General features: G+C 42.9%; 1 protein-coding gene across 1 annotated transcript; it reads right to left on the bottom strand.

Annotated features, from left to right (window-relative positions):
* Window positions 1-628: 628 nt before the first annotated feature.
* LOC311108848 (uncharacterized protein) lies at window positions 629-20,471 on the bottom strand (the record flags this gene model as incomplete). Its single annotated transcript, XM_084151616.1, has 3 exons — window positions 629-3,388; window positions 4,329-4,548; window positions 16,134-20,471. The coding sequence occupies 3 exons, from the start codon at window positions 20,469-20,471 to the stop codon at window positions 3,369-3,371; spliced, it is 4,578 nt and encodes a 1,525-aa protein (XP_084007742.1). The 3' UTR covers window positions 629-3,368.
* Window positions 20,472-21,145: the final 674 nt, after the last annotated feature.

A 21,145-nucleotide genomic window follows, 5' to 3' on the forward strand; every position in this document is an offset into this window, starting at 1 on the left:
GGGTACTTGAGGACCAGGGTTGGGAAACACTGCACTAGATGACTGACAGGGGGTGCTGTTTTGAAGCCACCGTGCCTCCATCTTGGCTCTCCCCCACCATTGTAAAAAAAAATGTTTTTACACGTTTATTCTATTACAGACACCTTAATGCATACTTCTAAATTATATTATGAGAGCTAAACAAAAATGAAAAAGAAAACATAAAAACATTTTCCTTAAAGTATAATTTTTGGAAAGTACTAATGTTACTGTCCCTACTACAACACACAAAATACTTAAATAAATAAAATTTGGTCATTTAAACATTTAATTGAAATACTGTAGAATTCTATTCATTCCTGTGGATGACTGCGTTTCTGAGGAGTGCCAATATGGCTGACCGGTGGCTTCAAAGCCTCTCATTGATCAATACATAGCAACAGTAATACAGGGTTTATATACATCATTGGTTTGGACAGTGACACTGTAACCTCTGCTATAATTGTAAATTATTGCATCAATGCAGCCACGTTTGTGCACAAGGTGTCCCACTATGACATGACAATATCACATACTCTCTAAATATCATTGAAACATAAATGTATGTATAGTCAGATCTACACAACCCATCATGACACTTCAATTAGTTTCAAATAATTTATTTGATGTTTTTCTCTCATGAAGCCAGCTTCTTCGACCACAATAGAAAACAGAAAGAATAAAACAAAGTATTAAAATTGCACACGTGGGAGCATAAATCAGATATTCTTCATATAGATTCTTTTTCATCAAAAAATAGCACCTAAAATTGAGATTACAGCATCCCAAGGAGCCATTATAACGTTTGTGCCCTTATTTGGGATGTCGGTGATTCCTCACGAAACCAGGACAAAAAAATACCATGATTTGAGGGATGTTCATGACGTTTAATCCATAGAATTCTCCTTTGGAGGAAGGATGGTTAACATATTAGACATTTGTATTTAAAAGCAGAATTGATAATAATTAATCGAAGTTGTCATATTTATTACATTTTGGCCTTACCCAGGCCTCCTTTAAGACGCCATAATGTTTCATTTCATGTCTTTACCACTTACTTTGAAACATGAGTGGTATTTTGATTTCAATAACAATTTTCTTACATTCATTAATGAATATAATATAAACAAGAATATAGAAGAAGAAAATATTGTCACTTTTTTTATATATTGTACATCGTGCAAATCACCAGCAGAGGGCAACCATTTTGAATCAATTTTCACATTCACTCTGTTGTTAATGCTTACAAATTGGATCATAACTCTAAAAGTAGCAGAGATCCCACTCTGGAACTTTGATATGTCCATAAAGTATATTATTTTCAACAATATATAGAAACAATAGCTGAATCAAAAATAATTAACATTATTCTGTATTCATAAATGAATGTAAGAAAATTGTTATTGAAAACAAAATACTACTCATATTACCGAGCAAGCGGTAAAGCTTCAAATGCCACCAATGTTTGCTTTGTAGCAACTACAGATAAAACATTATGGAGTCTTAAAAGAGACCTGGGTAAGACCAAAATGTCATAAATATGCCAACTTTGATGAGTTATTTCTCAATTATGCTTCTAGATACAAATGCTAAATATATGTCAACAATCCCTCCTCCGAATGACAATTTTATGGATTCAATGTCTTAAAAATCCCATAAATCATGGTATTTTTTTCACCCACATCACCCATGTGCTGTAGTCTCACATAGTAACACCAGAGACACAAACATAATACCTTTTCCATTCAAAACTATGCTTTCAAAGTACTATAGATACAGTAGATATACTACTGTTTTTCATTCTACCACATTAATTCCACTAGAGGGCAAACAGTGATACATAAAAAAATATATCATATTAATGTGTATTGGTGATCATTCCATAATGTATCATCAGTGTTTTCAATCATCTGCATTAAGGCTAGCTGAAATCCATTTTGTGGTTCAAACAGAAACAGTAATTGAACAAAAGAGAATTGTCATGATGTTACATATAGCCATATAGCCACGGTTTGCCAGAAACTACATATGAGGGGTGTTCCCAAGGCTCCAAATGCATCTTGGACTTGTAGATTACCTGGGCCCAAATTCACAAATCACATTACGCAAAAACTTAAGAAGCTTCTTAAGAAAAAAAATAAGAAGTTCATAAGATAGTTCGTAAGTGCAATTCCTCAACAATATCTTAAGATTTAATGATTTTCCGACAAACTTCTCAAATATCTTGTTAGAATCTTCTTAAGATGTTTGTTGCTAGGCAACCGGCAATCATGTTAGCATATTTCCTACTGAGATTACTGTTCTAAAACATGTTCTTGGGTTTAAAATAATAAATACTGAAACTTTCAGATTAAGTTTGTGAGTGAATGTTCAATTGCTTTCATGAGCTTATTCTCTCACTGCCCTGAGTTTAAGACAAGGGTTTAGCTATCTTGGAATTAAGAACAAATCCAAAAATGTTATTTTCAAGAATCTAATTTCTTCTTAACTTTTTGCTTAAGGAGAAACATAAGAAATAGGGCAAGAACATTTCCAAGAACCTTTTTCAGGAATAGCAACTTTGCTTAACTTTCTTCATAAGTCTATAGTTAAGGAAAAAATGGCAGTTAAGAAGACATTTCTTAAGAAGGTTTTGTGAATCTGTGCCCAGATCTTTATATCATCTGTATGAGCAAATCCAGCAGGCACAGGGACCAGATGATATAAGCATCATTGAGGATGCGTCCAAAATGACATTCTAATCCCTTTATAGTGCACTACTTTTGACCAGGGCCCATAGGTCTCTGGTCAAAGTAGTGCACTACAGTGAATAATGTGCCATTTGGAATGCAACCTGAATCGTTACAGTGCTGATGCAGAGTTTATTTACAGTAGAGCCGTTATGTTGTTGAACTAAGCTAACTAAAACTAAACTGACCGGACCCTTTTACCATACTTTTGTATTCCACTAACTTGCATAGACATGTGATCATCACCCAACAGTACACACCTGATGGTAAAAATACAACACGCGTATATATTCAAACTTATAGGCTACAATATGTACCATGTTTTCATATTTTCTTTACACTTTTACCATTAAATAGAGGAGTTTATTTAATTTGATTTGCCAGTCATGCTCCGCTACAGGCTCCACCATTCATCTCATAAACTACATAAAACTGTTATTTTTTATTCAAAACCAATAATCCCTGATCCTATGTCAAATAAAACATTGTACTTCAAAAAAGATTATAAACATTAAATCAATCATTTCAAAGAAACAAAATACAGGAAAACAAAAATCATATTGCTAGATAAAATCAAATATTAATCACATAACTTGAGCAATTTGGCGAGCCGACTGACGTCTACCGATGGCAAGACTCATCTGTAAAATAGAGAGATAAAGAGGAGTTATGAGACACAATTCAGACACAGGTATGGATTGGACAACCACATTTCATGACTAACTGAGGGGTGTATTCACTAGAAACCAAACGGATGCAGACGGGCGAAAACAGAGCGGGAATAACCTGGACTTGTCCAATAAGAAACGCTTGGTTTCTTTGCAGAATGTTCTGCAATGGTTTGCACTGATGAATACACCCCATGTATGCAGGTATTTAGCTACACTATACATACAAAAGTATGTGAATACACCTTCAAATGAGTGGATTCGGCTATTTCAGCCACACCTGTTGCTGACAGGTGTATCAAATCGAGCACACATCTATGCAATCTCCATAGACAAACATTGGCAGTAGAATGGCCTTACTGAAGTGCTCAGTGACTTTCAACATGGCACTGTCATAAGATGCCACCTTTCCAAAAAGTCAGTTTGTCAAAAATCTTAACGCTACAGCATACAATGACATTCTAGACGATTCTGTGCTTCCAACTTTGTTGCAACAGTTTGGGGAAGGCCCTTTCCTGTTTCAGCTTGACAATGCCCCTGTGCACAAAGCGAGGTCCATACAGAAATGGTTTGTCGAGATCAGTGTGGAAGAACTTGACTGGCCTGCACAGAGCCCTGACCTCAACCCCATCAAAAACCTTTGGAATGAATTGGAACGCCGACTGCGAGCCAGGCCTAATCACGCAACATCAGTGCCTGACCAGCCTCTTGTGGCTGAATGGAAGCAAGTCCCTGCAGCAATGTTCCAACATCTAGTGGAAAGCCTTCCCAGAAGAGTGGAGGCTGTTATAGTAGCAAAGGGGGGAGCAACTCCATATTAATGCCCATGATTTTGGAATGAGATGTTCGACGAGCAGGTGTCCACATACTTTTGGTAATGTAGTGTATTTGTAAGGAAGTGACATATACTGACCTACTCTCAGGCCAGCCGCTGCCCCCACATTCCTGCTGCTCCTGGACACAAGCACTCCTCTCTCCTCCTCCTCCTCCTCCTCCTCCTCTTCCTCCTGCACCTCCTCCTCCCTCCCTTCCTCCTGACCAGGTAATGGGTAGGGGGTAGAGGCCAGCATAGAGGTCTCTGATGGGTACTCACACACCTGCTCCAGCTGGGTCTCATCGAAGCACACCTTCACCTGGAGGGGGGTGAACAAGACAGACACAGGAGAGAGGCTTAGTGCAGTGCACATAATAGAGCCACACCCTTACAGACAGCCTGACCACATTGCAGTGTTACTTAATAAGGAAGGACATGCTTCAAGAACAATAACAAAAAATAACCTGTACTTTCAGTGTTGCCCTTATTTCGTATGAAAGGGAGATGTTGAAGGCACCCATAAAAACGTCATGATTAGGTTGTACTGAGTCAGACCCTTTCTGACAAAAATGTGTGTAACCTACAGTTTGTTTACTTATCAAGGACACTGAGAGTTCACTTTGGTGTAAACAAAGTTGCTGCCTGGACCCAACAGGAAGTAAAACCTGGCCCCCGTAGAGGTCTGTGTAGTACATTATATTATAGGTCGTTATAGTGCATTATATTATAGGTTGGTGTAGTACATTTACAGTGGGGAAAAAAAGTATTTAGTCAGCCACCAATTGTGCAAGTTCTCCCACTTAAAAAGATGAGAGAGGCCTGTAATTTTCATCATAGGTACACGTCAACTATGACAGACAAAATGAGAAAAAAAAATCCAGAAAATCACATTGTAGGATTTTTTATGAATTTATTTGCAAATTATGGTGGAAAATAAGTATTTGGTCAATAACAAAAGTTTCTCAATACTTTGTTATATACCCTTTGTTGGCAATGACACAGGTCAAACGTTTTCTGTAAGTCTTCACAAGGTTTTCACACACTGTTGCTGGTATTTTGGCCCATTCCTCCATGCAGATCTCCTCTAGAGCAGTGATGTTTTGGGGCTGTCACTGGGCAACACAGACTTTCAACTCCCTCCAAAGATTTTCTATGGGGTTGAGATCAGGAGACTGGCTAGGCCACTCCAGGACCTTGAAATGCTTCTTACGAAGCCACTCCTTCATTGCCCGGGCGGTGTGTTTGGGATCATTGTCATGCTGAAAGACCCAGCCACGTTTCATCTTCAATGCCCTTGCTGATGGAAGGAGGTTTTCACTCAAAATCTCACGATACATGGCCCCATTCATTCGTTCCTTTACACGGATCAGTCGTCCTGGTCCCTTTGCAGAAAAACAGCCCCAAAGCATGATGTTTCCACCCCCATACTTCACAGTAGGTATGGTGTTCTTTGGATGCAACTCAGCATTCTTTGTCCTCCAAACACGACGAGTTGAGTTTTTACCAAAAAGTTATATTTTGGTTTCATCTGACCATATGACATTCTCCCAATCCTCTTCTGGATCATCCAAATGCACTCTAGCAAACTTCAGACAGGCCTGGACATTTACTGGCTTAAGCAGGCGGACACGTCTTGCACTGCAGGATTTGAGTCCCTGGCGGCGTAGTGTGTTACTGATGGTAGGCTTTGTTACTTTGGTCCCAGCTCTCTGCAGGTCATTCACTAGGTCCCCCCGTGTGGTTCTGGGATTTTTGCTCACCGTTCTTGTGATAATTTTGACCCTACGGGGTGAGATCTTGCGTGGAGCCCCAGATCGAGGGAGATTATCAGTGGTCTTGTATGTCTTCCATTTCCTAATAATTGCTCCCACAGTTGATTTCTTCAAACCAAGCTGCTTACCTATTGCAGATTCAGTCTTCCCAGCCTGGTGCAGGTCTACAATTTTGTTTCTGGTGTCCTTTGTCAGCTCTTTGGTCTTGGCCATAGTGGAGTTTGGAGTGTGACTGTTTGAGGTTGTGGACAGGTGTCTTTTATACTGATAACAAGTTCAAACAGATGCCATTAATACAGGTAACGAGTGGAGGACAGAGGAGCCTCTTAAAGAAGAAGTTACAGGTCTGTGAGAGCCAGAAATCTTGCTTCTTTGTAGGTGACCAAATACTTATTTTCCACCATAATTTGCAAATAAATTCATAAAAAAGCCTACAATGTGATTTTCTGGAAAAAAAATTCTCAATTTGTCTTTCATAGTTGACGTGTACCTATGATGAAAATTACAGGCCTCTCTCATCTTTTTAAGTGGGAGAACTTGCACAAATAGTGGCTGACTAAATACTTTTTTGCCCCACTGTATATTCACCACAGACTGACTGACCACACACTCCTGATAATAACCTGGTGTGAGAGAGGTTGGACGAATCAAGCTCAGGCCCAGGAGGCTAATCCCTTACTGAACTGATTAACCCAGGCTAACACAGCAGGGGAGAACATGGAGGAGAACCAGAGAGAGAGAGAGAGGAAGAAAGGACGTGCACTGTGTCAATCGCTAATCAACGAATACTCGTAGAAATGTCTTACACCGGATGTGGGGCAGCCGCTGTCCACAAGAATGATACCTTGGTCTAGTTTGAGAGGAATAGATGCGCCTAGGGAGCCTAGGGATTGAGGAGGGGGAGACCAAAAGATTTGACAAAGGATGAGGAGGAGAGCGTAAGTCACCCCCCTCTGTGAGATGATGCCGCTGCTCGGGGGAGCTGACGACAAACAGTCTCAAGGACAGCAACGTGAGCAACAGGTGGCCAGGAAGCGCCAATAGGCTACGAAAGAGTTACAGCAGGACGACTATAGTAAAGGAGAGCTGTGCTTAACAGCTAGGAGTACTGAGTGGGTGAGATTCATTCAGGTGAATAATGCATCCAATTAGGTTTGGATATATTTGGAATATTTCGGTCAGAGTATGTCCATTCAGTTGCAGCACTGATTATCATGAAATGTAGTCATGATGATGCACATCATCATTGTATTCTCAGTTATAGTCCTGCAAAATAATGGTAAAAATGTCCCTTATTGACCTATTGTGTGCATTAAACAGAGGATGATACTTTGTCATAATCCACATCCTGCATCATAGTCGATTAATAAACATCCACTGCATAATTTATTCATTCAAAACCAAAGTGTCTTTAGGGGAGATCGGGTATGTTGAGCCGCTTTTTTACATTCAGCATCACTACGTCAAGGGAAATATAGTATTCTTTCTAACAAATATATCTCTATATATTTCAGGATGTTGTGTATCCCTGGAAATAATCAGAATTCATGTAAACATAACAGTTTTGAAAACATAGCTTTTCCAAATAAAGTGGTCTCTTGGCACAACTTACCCCGGGTATGGGGTAAGTTGAACATAGGGACACGGGGGGCCAGTATGAAAAATGTATGCACTCACTAACTGTAAGTTGCTCTGGATAAGAGCATCTGCTAAATGACTAAAATGTTAAAAATGTAAGTTGAGCAGCCTTGGGGTAAGTGGGTGATTGTGTCCTGTGACAGTGGGTGATTGTGTCCTGTGACAGTGGGTGATGGTGCTGTTAGGTCAAAGTTTAATTGATGAAATGGGGGAGTGGTATATTGTATATCTTAAATGTATACCTACATTCAGATATTGATCTCACTGTTCAATGTCACTTATCCTCCCAATTCTTGACCAGTTGTCTGGAACAGGGATGTTGTTTTCAATGTGCCAATTTGTAGGCAAGTTCTCTGCACTTAAGGCTACTAAGCCCATGATACTGGTCCGCGAGATTCTTGATATGTTTAGCATCTCAGACTCGATGTCGTCAGATAAGACTTTGTGTGCCTCTGTTACTCTTTCATAGCCTCTCTTTCGCACAGGTACATGTTTGTTTTCTTTTTTTGTCAATGTACCTCTTACATTTACGTCATTTAGCAGACGCTCTTATCCAGAGCGACTTACAGTTAGTGAATACATATTTTATATAATTTTTTTATTTTTATTTTTTATACTGGCCCCCCGTGGGAATCGAACCCACAACCCTGGCGTTGCAAACGCCATGCTCAATCAACTGAGTTACATCCCTGCCGGCCATTCCCTCCCCTACCCTGGACGACGCTGGGCCAATTGTGCGCCGCCCATGAGTCTCCCGGTCGCGGCCGGCTGCGACAGAGCCTGGATTCAAACCAGGATCTCTAGTGGAACTTGGACCACTGTGCCACTCAGGAGCTCTTCAGTGTCATTCAGTAAATCTTTTCATCCCTTGCTGCTGCTCGAATAGACTTCTTCCCTTATCTCAATTCCTTGGCTGAGCTCTCAAGAACCCCTGCTTGTTTTACGTTTTGTAAACATGGGGCATGATTATGTCTGCTCTGTCACAATAAAAATGCACTATATTGAGTTCATATGCATATTATGCATAAAACGGACAAAATGTAATCATCATTTGTATGGAGTATGGTGGCCATTGTTTACCCCAGCGTTTCCCAAACTCGGTCCTGGGGACCCCAAGGGGTGCATGTTTTTTTTTTTCCCCCTAGCACTACACAGCTGATTCAAATAATGAACTCATCATTAAGCTTTGATTATTGGAATCAGCTGTGTAGTGCTAGGGCTAAAACCAAAACATGCATCCCTTGGGGTCCAGAGGACCGAGTTTGGGAAGCCCTGACTTACCCCATGGCCATTGGCTCAACTTATCCCAAGGCAAACATTTTGACTACTATATACAGTGAATACGGAAAGTATTCAGACCCCTTTTACTTTTTCCACATTTTGTTACATTACAGCCTTATTATAAAAGGGATTAAATTATATGTTTCCCTCATCAATCTACACACAATACCCCATAATGATGAAGCAAAAAAAGTTTTTTCAGATTTTTTTGCAAATGTATAAAAATAAAAATAACAGAAAAACCTTATTTACATAAGTATTCAGACCCTTTGCTATGAGACTCGAAATTAAGCTCAAGTGCATCCTGTTTCCATTGATCATCCTTGAGATGTTTCTACAACTTGATTGGAGTCCACCTGTGGTAAATTCTATTGATTTGAAAGGCACACACCTGTCTACAGTTGAAGTCGGAAGTTTACATACACCTTAGCCAAATACATTTAAACTCAGTTTTTCACAATTCCTGACATTTAATCCTAGTAAAAATTCCCTGCCTTTGGTCAGTTAGGATCACCACTTTATTTTAAGAATGTGAAATGTCAGAATAATACTAGAGAGAATGATTTATTTCAGCTTTTATTTCTTTCATCACATTCCCAGTGGGTCAGAAGTTTACATACATTCAATTAGTATTTGGTAGCGTTGCCTTTAAATTGTTTAACTTGGGTCAAACGTTTCAGGTAGCCTTCCATCAGCTTCCCACAATAAGTTGGGTGAATTTTGGCCCATTCCTCCTGACAGAGCTGGTGTAACTGAGTCAGGTTTGTAGGCCTCCTTGCTCGCACACGCTTTTTCAATTCTGCCCACACATTTTCTATAGGATTGAGGTCAGGGCTTTGTGATGGCCACTCCAATACCTTGACTTTGTTGTCCTTAAGCCATTTTGCCACAACTTTGGAAGTATGCTTGGGGTCGTTGTCCATTTGGAAGACCCATTTGCGACCAAGCTTTAACTTCCTGACTGATGTCTTGAGATGTTGCTTCAATATATCCACATAATTTTCCTTCCTCATGATGCCATCCTCATGAAGTCCCCTTTTTCCTCCAAACATAACGATGGTCATTATGGCCGAACAGTTCTATTTTTGTTTCATCAGACCAGAGGACATTTCTCCAAAAAGTACGATCTTTGTCCCCATGTGCAGTTGCAAACCGTAGTCTGGCTTTTTTATGGCAGTTTTGGAGCAGTGGCTTCTTCCTTGCTGAGCGGCCTTTCAGGTTATGTCGATATAGGACTCGTTTTACTGTGGATATAGATACCTTTGTACCTGTTTCCTCCAGCATCTTCACAATGTCCTTTGCTGTTGTTCTGGGATTGATTTGCACTTTTCGCACCAAAGTACGTTCATCTCTAGGAGACAGAATGCGTCTCCTTCCTGAGCAGTATGATGGCTGCGTGGTTCCATGGTGTTTATACTTCCGTACTATTGTTTGTACAGATGAACGTAGTACCTTCAGGCGTTTGGAAATTGCTGCCAAGGATGAACCAGACTTGTGGAAGTCTACCATTTTTTTTATGCTGATTTATTTTGATTTTCCCATGATGTCAAGCAAAGAGGCACTGAGTTTGAAGGTAGGCCTTGAAATAGATCCACAGGAACACCTCCAATTGACTCAAATTATGTCAATTAGCTTATCAGAAGCTTCTAAAGCCATGACATCATTTTCATCAACTTAGTGTATGTAAACTTCTGACCCACTGGAATTGTGATACAGTGAATTATAAGTGAAATAATCTGTCTGTAAACAATTGTTGGGAAAATTACTTGTGTCGTGCACAAAGTAGATGTCCTAACCGACTTGCCAAAACTATAGTTTGTTAAAAATAAATTTGTGGAGTGGTTGAAAAACAAGTTTTAATGACTCCAACCTAAGTGTATGTAAACTTCCGACTTCAACTGTATATAAGGTTCCACAGTTGACAGTGCATGTCAGAGCAAAAACCAAGCCATGAGGTCGAAGGAATTGTCTGTAGAGCTCCGGGACAGGATTGTGTCTGGGCACAGATCTGAGGAAGGGTACCAAAACATTTCTGCAGTATTGAATGTCCACAAGAACACAGTGGCCTCCATCATTCCTAAATATAAGAAGTTTGGAACCATCAAGACTCTTCCTAGAGCTGGCCTCCCGGCCAAAATGAGCAATCGGGGGAGAAGGGCCTTGGTCAGGGAGGTGACCAAGAACCCGATGGTCATTCTGACAGCGCTCCAGAGTTCCTCTGTGGAGATGGAAGAACCTTCCAGATGGATAACCATCTCTGCAGCACTCCACCAATCAGGCCTTTATAGTAGAGTGGCCAGACGGAAGCCACTTCTCAGTAAAAGGCACTTGACAGCCTGTTTGGAGTTTGCCAAAAGGCACCTAAAGGACTCAGACCATGAGAAACAAGATTCTCTGGTCTGATGAAACCAAGATTGAACTCTTTGGCCTGAATGCCAAGCATCACGTCTGGAGGAAACCTGGCACCATCCCTACGGTGAAGCGTGGTGGTGGCAGCATCATGCTGTGGGAATGTTTTTCAGCGGCAGGGACTGGGAGACTAGTCAGGACCGAGGGAAAGATGAACGGAACAAAGTACATCGATATCCTTGATGAAAGCCTGCTCCAGAGCGCTCAGGACCTCAGACTGGGGTGAAGGTTCACCTTCCAACAGGACAACGACCCTAAGCACCCAGCCAAGACAACTTAGTAGTGGCTTCGGGACAAGTCTCTGAATGTCCTTGAGTGGCCCAGCCAGAGCCCGGACTTGAAACTGATCTAACATCTCTGGAGAGACATGAAAATAGCTGTGCAGCGACGCTCCCCATCCAACCTGACAGAGCTTGAGAGGATCTGCAGAGAAGAATGGGAGAAACTCCCCAAATACAGGTGTGTCAAGCTTGCAGCGTCATACCCAAGAAGACTCGAGGCTGTAATCGCTGCCAAAGGTGCTTCAACAAAGTACTGAGTAAAGGGTCTGAATACTTATGTAAATGTTATATTTCAGTTATATATTTTTTATAAATTGGCAACATTTTCTGCAAATCTGTTTTTGCTTTGTCATTATGGGGTATTGTGTGTAAATTAATGAAGAAAAATAACATGTTTATCCATTTTAGAAAAAGGCTGTAACGTAACAAAATGTGGAAAAAGTGTCGGAGTCTGAATGCTTTCCGAATGCACAGCTAGGAGGTACTTTCATGCTACAGTTGAAGTCGGAAGTTTACATACACTTAGGTTGGAGTCATTAAAACTTGTTTTTCAACCACTCCACAAATTTATTTTTAACAAACTATAGTTTTGGAAAGTCGGTTAGGACATCTACTTTGTGCATGACACAAGTAATTTTCCCAACAATTGTTTACAGACAGATTATTTCACTTATAATTCACTGTATCACAATTCCAGTGGGTCAGAAGTTTACATACACTAAGTTGACTGTGCCTTTAACCAGCTTGGAAAATTCCAGAAAAGGATGTCATGGCTTTAGAAGCTTCTGATAAGCTAATTGACATCATTTGAGTCAATTGGAGGTGTACCTGTGGATGTATTTCAAGGCCTACCTTCAAACTCAGTGCCTCTTTGCTTGATATCATGGGAAAATCAAAATAAATCAGCCAAGACCTCAGAAAAATAATTGTAGACCTCCACAAGTCTGGTTCATCCTTGGGAGCAATTTCCAAATGCCTGAAGGTACCACGTTCATCTGTACAAACAACAGTACGCAAGTATAAACACCATGGGACCACGCAGCCGTCATACTGCTCAGGAAGGAGACGCGTTCTGTCTCCTAGAGATGAACGTACTTTGGTGCGAAAAGTGCAAATCAATCCCAGAACAACAGCAAAGGACCTTGTGAAGATGCTTTAGGATACAGGTACAAAAGTATCTATATCCACAGTAAAACAAGTCCTATATCGTCATAACCTGAAAGGCCGCTCAGCAAGAAAGAAGCCACTGCTCCAAAACTGCCATAAAGAAAGCCAGACTACGGTTTGCAACTGCACATGGGGACAAAGATTGTACTTTTTTGATAAATGTCCTCTGGTCTGATGAAACAAAAACAGAACTGTTTGGCCATAATGACCATCGTTATGTTTGGAGGAAACCGGGTGACTTGCAAGCCGAAGAACACCATCCATCCCAACCGTGAAGCACGGGGGTGGCAGCATCATGCTGTGGGGGTGCTTTGCTGCAGGAGGGACTGGTGTACTTCACAAAATAGATGGCATCATGAGGAAGGAAAATTATGTGGATATATTGAAGCAACATCTCAAGACATCAGTCAGGAAGTTAAAGCTTGGTTGCAAATGGGTCTTCCAAATGGACAATGACCCCAAGCATACTTCCAAAGTTGTTGCAAAATGGCTTAAGGACAACAAAGTCAAGGTAACAAAGCCCTGACCTCAATCCTATAGAAATGTGTGGGCAGAACTGAAAAAGCGTGTGCGAGCAAGGAGGCCTACAAACCTGACTCAGTTACACCAGCTCTGTCAGGAGGAATGGGCCAAAATTCACCCAACTTATTGTGGGAAGCTTGTGGAAGGCTACCTGAAACGTTTGACCCAAGTTAAACAATTTAAAGGCAATGCTACCAAATACTAATTGAGTGTATGTAAACTTCTGACCCACTGGGAATGTGATGAAATAAATAAAAGCTGAAATAAATCATTCTCTCTACTATTATTCTGACATTTCACATTCTTAGAATTAAGTGGTGATCCTAACTGACCTAAGACCGGGAATTTTTACTAGGATTAAATGTCAGGAATTCAACTGTAGGTTTACGACCTGATATTGTAGCTAATAAAGACCCCAACTGATGTATAAAACAATCTTAAAACTATAAGATTTGGTTTAGACACAAGCATCATGAAACCTATAACACAATAAATTAATTTGAGTTTGTGAATTTTCTTTATTTTATTTTACCTAACTTGCTTACCACATTTTCCATGTGGTTTCTTCCTTCATAGACTACATGAAATGATGACCTTTTCCTAAATATTTGGTCACATGATTAATTTTGTATATGGTTTCTTAGAAACAAGGGGTGGCTCAACAAACCGTTTGGCTCAACTTACCCCACTCTCCCCTATATTTGCTATTTCTCTGTCTCTAAATTCAGAGGAAGTGAGCAGGCCTGAAAGAGGAAATGAGAGAAACTTTCCAGTGAATGCGTCCAAAATGTCACCCTTTTCTCTGCACTAGTTTTGACCAGGGCTATAGGGCCCTGGTCAAAGGTAGTGCATTATGTAGTGAAGACGGTGCCATTTGGGACTCAGACATGCAGTGTCTCAGCTAGGTTGTTGAGTTCCCTTCACTCCACTTCTGTTTAATCCCACCCTCCTCTTTCACTGACAAATGAGAGGCTGTTCCTCCTCAGTCGCACCAAAATTGGGCTTGATGACCCCATTTGAAGAATTATAAATTGGACATTAGGTTACGGTAGGACAGCATCAATAGTCAGTGTTGCGAAAACTATACAGACTCCTCAACTATAGTGCCATAGCTAAATTAACAAGTCAGTTATTTTTCATTTGAGGTGTTATCATTCATTTCCATATTTGAACAAGTCTTGAAAGGAGGGCATTGGCATCGCGAGACAATTAATTTCTTTCCTACCCTGCAAATGCTGATGTTATATGCCAATAGGTCAACGTTTGCCAAAATTCCAATGCAGCAAAACAAACTCAGCAGAAACAGGAAAATACAAAGGAAGACTTGTCGGGAAGGCAACAAGGGCAGGCTCAATTAAAGACAGGATCTGGCAGAGGAAGTAACCTGCAATGTAATGGTGTGACGCAGGCCGTGAACTGTGTAGCATCTTGCATTATGGACAGAAAAGTAGAGGAAAAAATATGCTGATAGGCTAAATACAATAGCAAAGTGCTTTATACTAAAGGTCATGCTGTCTGAGTAAAGTACAGTACATAAACCATAAATGTTTAAGTATAAAACAATAGATTGCTCTAAATATGCACATTCTGGTCTAACTTACTATATAAACAGACTGTACCAGACTCATCCCATTCTTAAGCTCTTGCTCTATTTGTGTGGGGAGACTGCCAGCCTGGCTTTTAGTTCTGCCCTGATGAGCCACTTTGTTATGTAGGTGTCCTAATTATAGTACTCGTGGTCCTCTGTAGCTCAGCTGGTAGAGCACGGCGCTTGTAACGCCAAGGTAGTGGGGTCGAACCCCGGGACCACCCATATACAAAAAAAAAATGTATGCACGCATGACTGTAAGTCGCTTTGGATAAAAGCGTCTGCTAAATGGCATATTATTATTATTATTATTAGTACTCCAAAAGACTCTTCTGTGTCTGAAATGGTACCCTATTCCTTATGTAGTGCACTACTTTTGGCCAGGGCCCATAGGTCTCTGGTTAAAAGGAGTGAACCCTGTTGGGGATAGGGTACCATTTCGGCAGCATCCTGTCTCTAACAGGCTATGGCTCCAAATGTTTTCATGAAAAGGGGACTCAATGTTAAAAACATTTTTAACTATTGTGGGAAAACTTGTCTTTCTATATGAAACAGAAAGAAGTGATGATTGATTCACAACACACATAGCTTGTCTCTGCAAAACCTCCAGTCAGACAGACAGAATGAGATCTGGAGGAGGAGGGGTGGCTCTGGCTTTCGGTGTGGTTTCCTCTCCACCCCTCAAGTGTTACATGAAGGCTAATTTGAAAGTGTCTGGTAATGCTATACATTATGGTTACCCTAACAAATGATTTATGAAGGTTTATAATTAGTTCATTATTAAATGAGACCGCACAGCCACTGCTACTAGTAGGGTACTTTACACCTGAGAATCATGATGTCGTGCTTGATAAGGCTTTAACAGGCTTAGCTCAGTTTATGTGTTCTAACTCTTCAGTGCAATCAAACAGGATGTTCTAATGCTAGTGAAAGGGGATTCTACATGATGGGGGGGTGATAAAAAGGTTCAAATGGAGGCAGGCGGGAAAAAGCGGACGTTTTTTGATAGTCAGAATACGAGTGTGAACACTCAAAACACTATCATCGATCTTATCCCATAACAAACTGATAGTCTATTCAAGCCGTTTCCTGCGATTCTTGTTTTTGTTTCGTTTTACCAATTGGGTCTTTATTAAACCCAACCTTAGAGGATGGGATCCATGATCATCACTACAAGATGCAATACATCATCAATACAATTTGCAGTGCATAGGCTGCAATATGCCAACAGGCAGTCTACACTCACCCCTTTGGGAGTTGCTTTGGGAGTCTTGACCAGGCAGGACTTGTCCAGGTTCTGATACCCGCCGATCACTTCGATCTCCTCCACAGTGGGGTACCTCTTCTTGCCTCTCTCTACTACCTCGGTTAGGACAGGCATCTGGGCCTGGGAAGACGTCTTGGCCGGGGGTCCTGAGGATACTGAAACTGCTTCCACGGCTGCCCCTCCAACAGGCTTCCTGGGGGTGATGGTGATGGTGGTGCCCCTCTTGACCTGCTGGCCTCCAGAGGAGCTTCTGATGGTGAAATGGGTCAGAGAATGGGAAGGAGAAGGAGAGACGGAGGGGGACTGGGATGGGGAGGGTGAGCATGGGGAGGATGATGGGGTGGGTGGGACTCCCTGGTCTGGGTGAATTGAGTTCTCAGGAGAGGGGGTCAGGAGAGATCTGGAGTTGATAGTAATGGACCGGGCCTGTTTGGGTTGGTTGGACTGGGTCTGCTTGGGTTGAGGAGGCCTTTCAGAGTGCAGTTGCAGATTGGACTGAGATTTTCTGGGACTTAGGAGTGTTTGCTGGTCCTTTTGCCTCGGATGCTTCTGCTGAGGTTCCTTATTAGGCTGGTTGTGTGATATCCTGGGGCTTTGCTGAGCTTTAGACTCTTTATCTTTCAAATTAGTTTTTTGTATAAAAGACGACCATGCTGCGTTGTCGTCGTGTGATGGTCTCTGTACTTCCTGTTGTTCTCGCAACTGAAGCTGTTCCACCTGACAATGTACAGTCTGAAGTCCGGACTTCTCATCGCTTGAAGAGGCCTTATTCCCAGGTGCCCCACCACCACCCCACAGCTGCTTCTGTGTCAGCCTCCCAACTGATCTCTCTGGACTGCATGTCTCCTGTTGTTCTGCTGTTATGTGGGACTGTACCTTGGGAGTGTGTGATGGGATAGACCTATCCACGGTCCTGTCACTCACGCACACTGCCGTCCTGGACCCCACCGTTTTCAAGTTATAGATCCGGCTCATCTCAGCAAGAGAGTGAGGGTGAGGCGGAGAGGGGGAGAGAGAGTCTAAGGGTGATGGAGAGTGTGAAGGAGGCAAATAATGCAGCCTGTACTCTTCCTCCGAGAGTTTATCCTCTCCTTCTTCTCCTCTACCTCCACTGCCTCTGGTGTCCTGTTTTCTCTGCTGACCCCTGTCGCACCGCAACTCCTCTACTACATGTTTTGTTGGATCTTCCTCTCTCTCAGTCGCGTGAGAGCTGAACAAGGCTACTTCAGAGGCTGTGATGGAGATCACCCCGGTTTCTTTCTCTCCTTTGACAGCTTGCAAGAACGAGAGAGGAACAGGAAGCTGGGGGACGGCTTTCGACACGCTCACTTCCTGTGTGACGTCAAACTGAGTGGATGTTGTCTGTGGTGCAGAGCCTTCCTGTCTCTGTCTCTCTCGCTCCATTTCGTTCCCCCTCTCTCCTTCCTCATACCAGTCTGAACTTGAAGCTTTTCTAGTACTTCTAGTCCCAGACTTTTCCATCCCCTCAGTCGCATCTCCATCATCCCCCGTCGCTGCCACTCCCTCTATGTTCTTCAGCCTCTCCTTCTCTCTCTGCTGGATTTTCTCTTGCAAGGATTCGATGTGAGAGGGCTTGCCAATCCTCCAACTATCCCTCCTCTCCACACCTTTCCCTCCCTCTCCTTCACAGCTCTGGTCGTCTTCGCTTTGGAGGCTTGCCTCCCCCACACCATAGAACACTGTTCTGGGTATGTGTATCTCAAGTGACGTTGGAGGGATTCCAACTGAGGCAACACACTTTGGAGACTTAGGACACTTAGGGGTCACTTCCTGAACTGACTTTTCGGGATAAACATGACTGTGCACGTGTGCGCCAGGTGGATGTGTGCTGTCCTTGCTTACCTCACCTGGCACCCTATAAGCTTTGCTCCCTCTCTCAGTCTCTGTGTCTTCCCTCATCACGCCTTTGCTATCCTGAGTCAATGTTTGGGTCCCTTTGTGATTGTCACGTTCATTCACTGTCCCTCCCACTCTCTCTATCTTGTTGATAAGATCCTCTGTGTGCTGTGACAGTGCTGACTGGGTTGGATGGTGCCCCGGTGCTCCTTGGCTACTATGCCAATCTGTTCCTCTATGCACCACAGTGCCAAGCAAGGTTGATGAGCACTCTGTAAATGCTGACACATGTCTGTAATGATTATCAACAAACTGAGGAGGACTGGCTCTGTCTACGGAGAGGGTGATCACACAGTTTTGCTGAGTTGTTTCAACTGAAATTGTGCAGTCCCTTACTTCTGACACCCTCTTTATGTCCCTTGCGTCTGATCCTCTCCTAAAGTCTGAACCCGTTCTCTCCCGCATTTGAGGTTCTGCCTGTCTTCCACCCACCACCTCTCTCTCTGTGCTCCTCGCCCTCTCCATCCCTCTCTCGCTTTCTTCTTTCATTCGCTTTACCTCTCTTTCCACTGCTCTCTCTCGTCCATCATGTTTGATGGGCACTCTTCGGGCAAATGAGGCCTCTGTGTTTTTAACTGAGGCCATTGTAAACCCTGCCTCCCCATACATATTCTCTGTTAGTTCCTTTGTCCCCTTGTTGCTAAATTCTAATTCCACTCCTGTTACTATCTCGACCCAACGGTCAATCTCTTTCCCTGTGTTACTTTCCAAAGCAGGCTGTCTCTCATGCTGTCCTTCTACCTCCCTGTCTGCTTTTATGCATCCCTCTCTATGCTTCCCTGCCTGCTCTTTATCTGAAAGCCAGGTCCAGCCCCCCTGCTTGCCTCCCCTCCCTGACCATTCCCCCCCCACTACATCTCCCCTAGCTGCCACCCTCCTGTCTGAATATGTCCTCTCCACCACCTTCCTATCATGGTTCCCCTCATCCTGCATGCCATTCTCCTTTGCGCATATCACCCGTTCAGAGAAGCTGAATGACCGCTTGGGCACATCCCTGAATCCTGCATGTTTATCCTCCCCTCTCCTGTCTCCATCATCGTCCTCATCCAGACAAAACTTTTCTCTGTCTCTGCCAGGCCGGATGAAACACTCTGAGCTTTTAGACCGGGACGGAGGCTTTGGATGTTCCCTGAATTTCTTTGTATGCTCCCCAAATTTACTCAGCAGCTCACTCACCCTAACTCCTCTCTCATTGTGGATACTGTCATCTGTGTCACCATATCTCCTATCCTCTTTTTCTGAAGCTGCTTGTGTCCGTGGTCGGTCTTTCTCCCTCAAGTTCTCCCTCTCTTTATCTTTCAACCATGCCACCTCTCTCTCCAGCTCCCTCTCACAGTCCTTCCCTCCATCTTTATTGCACTTTGCTTCTCTTCCTCTTTCTCCATCTCCTTCCCTGCCTGTCCCTTTTAGACCTCCACTCCTCGAGTCCTCAGTGCCAGCTAAGGGTTTAATGATCAATACTTCTGATGCTCGGATCTCTGTGACACTCCCTCCACCAGCCAGAAACTCCTTGAGGTCCATCTTTACATCTCTATTTTCCTGCTCCTCTTCCATCACCTCCCTCTCCCTCTCCGACTCTCTCCTTCTACCCGTCCTTTCATCACTTCCCTTTCTGTCCTGTTCAATAATGATGATGTTGTCTGCTCTGATGGTACGAAGGCCTGGGACTAGTGGATGGGGGTACTTGGGGCTTGGAGGATCTGAGTCTCCCTCCTCCCTCTCCTCCTCTTTTCTCTCTCTCTGGCATTCCCTTTCCCTATCTCTCACAGTATCCCGGCTCGTCTCTCTCCCGGCACTTCTGTCCTTTTCTCTGCCCCCACTCCTGTCCCTGTATCGCTCTATTTTTATTTCTATATCTCTTCCCTTCCCAGACTCCCCATCGTGACCTTTCACGTAGCCTCTTTCTTTCTCCTTTTCCCGCTCTCTCCTTACTTCTATTTCCTGCTCATTCCCTTTCTCATGGCCCATCTCCCCAGCCCTCTCTGCTTCTCTTCCCCTCCTCCATCCGCCATGTGTGCGAATGAATGGGTTTTGTCGGACAGGGTTGATTTGCTCCTTTAACACCTGACTCTGTGGTTTAGCCTCTTCATCCAGCCAAGGCCCTGTGATGTCTGGGCTGAGTGGTGGTTCACTTCCCAGCTGCACCAGTGTAGAGCTGTCCGGGTCACTCGCAGGATCAGAGGGGGACCTGCCCTCCTTGACTTGGAGGGGGCCCTCCCTCTCCTTGTCCCCGAAACTCTCCTGTTTCATTCTCCTCCTCTGGATGATCCCTCGCTTCCAGGCAGGCATGCTGGCGAGTTTGGCCTCCTCCTCTTTTTCTCTCTTCTCTCGCTCCTCCTCCTCCCTCCTCTTTCGCTCCAGCAGGAGTTGTTTCCATTCCGGTAAAGAGGAGACAGACATAACAGAGAAGAGGTCTTGCTTTTGGCAAGTTGCCTAATCTTCCTTTTTTTAAATGCTCTGGCAACAGGTCTGCCAAAAAGGACACATAGCAAGATGTTCATAAAAATATAATAAACATATGTTGTGTTGAAATTGTATAGCATATTCACTTTCAAACTGATCATAGAAAACTGGAGAAAAATGAGTGCCTCACTTTGTTTTCAAATCAGAATATACTTTTTATTGAAATGTTGCCTACTAATGTACTTTGTACATTTGTATGACAGCATGTGTAGAGGCTATGTAACTCAACTATGTAGCCTATATACTGGATTACCTTTTACACAGGCTTCTTCCTCCCCTGATGGTTACTTTCTCTAATCATAAAAAGTTAACATACCATCGACGGATAGTTTTGTGTTGTCGTTTAGATTAACATGCAAACTATGCCTCTGGTCTGCACATAGCTGTACGTTTGCACGCCAAACGTTCACCACAATTACGCACTCCTCGTTTTAAGCCTGCATGCAAGGGATGTTAAAAAATCATCTTTCAAACTTACCAAATCCTTGGTATTCCGCAGTAATGTTTTATATCTCGCTCTGTGTTGGTTTGAGAGTAGTCATCTTCTGAATGAAGGGCGACTGTGCGCCTCGTCGTGCTTAATGCGCTCGAATCACCAACTGGAAGATTGG

The sequence above is a fragment of the Coregonus lavaretus genome, assembly GCF_964263955.1.
Source record: "Coregonus lavaretus genome assembly, chromosome: 3".
NCBI lineage: Eukaryota > Metazoa > Chordata > Actinopteri > Salmoniformes > Salmonidae > Coregonus > Coregonus lavaretus.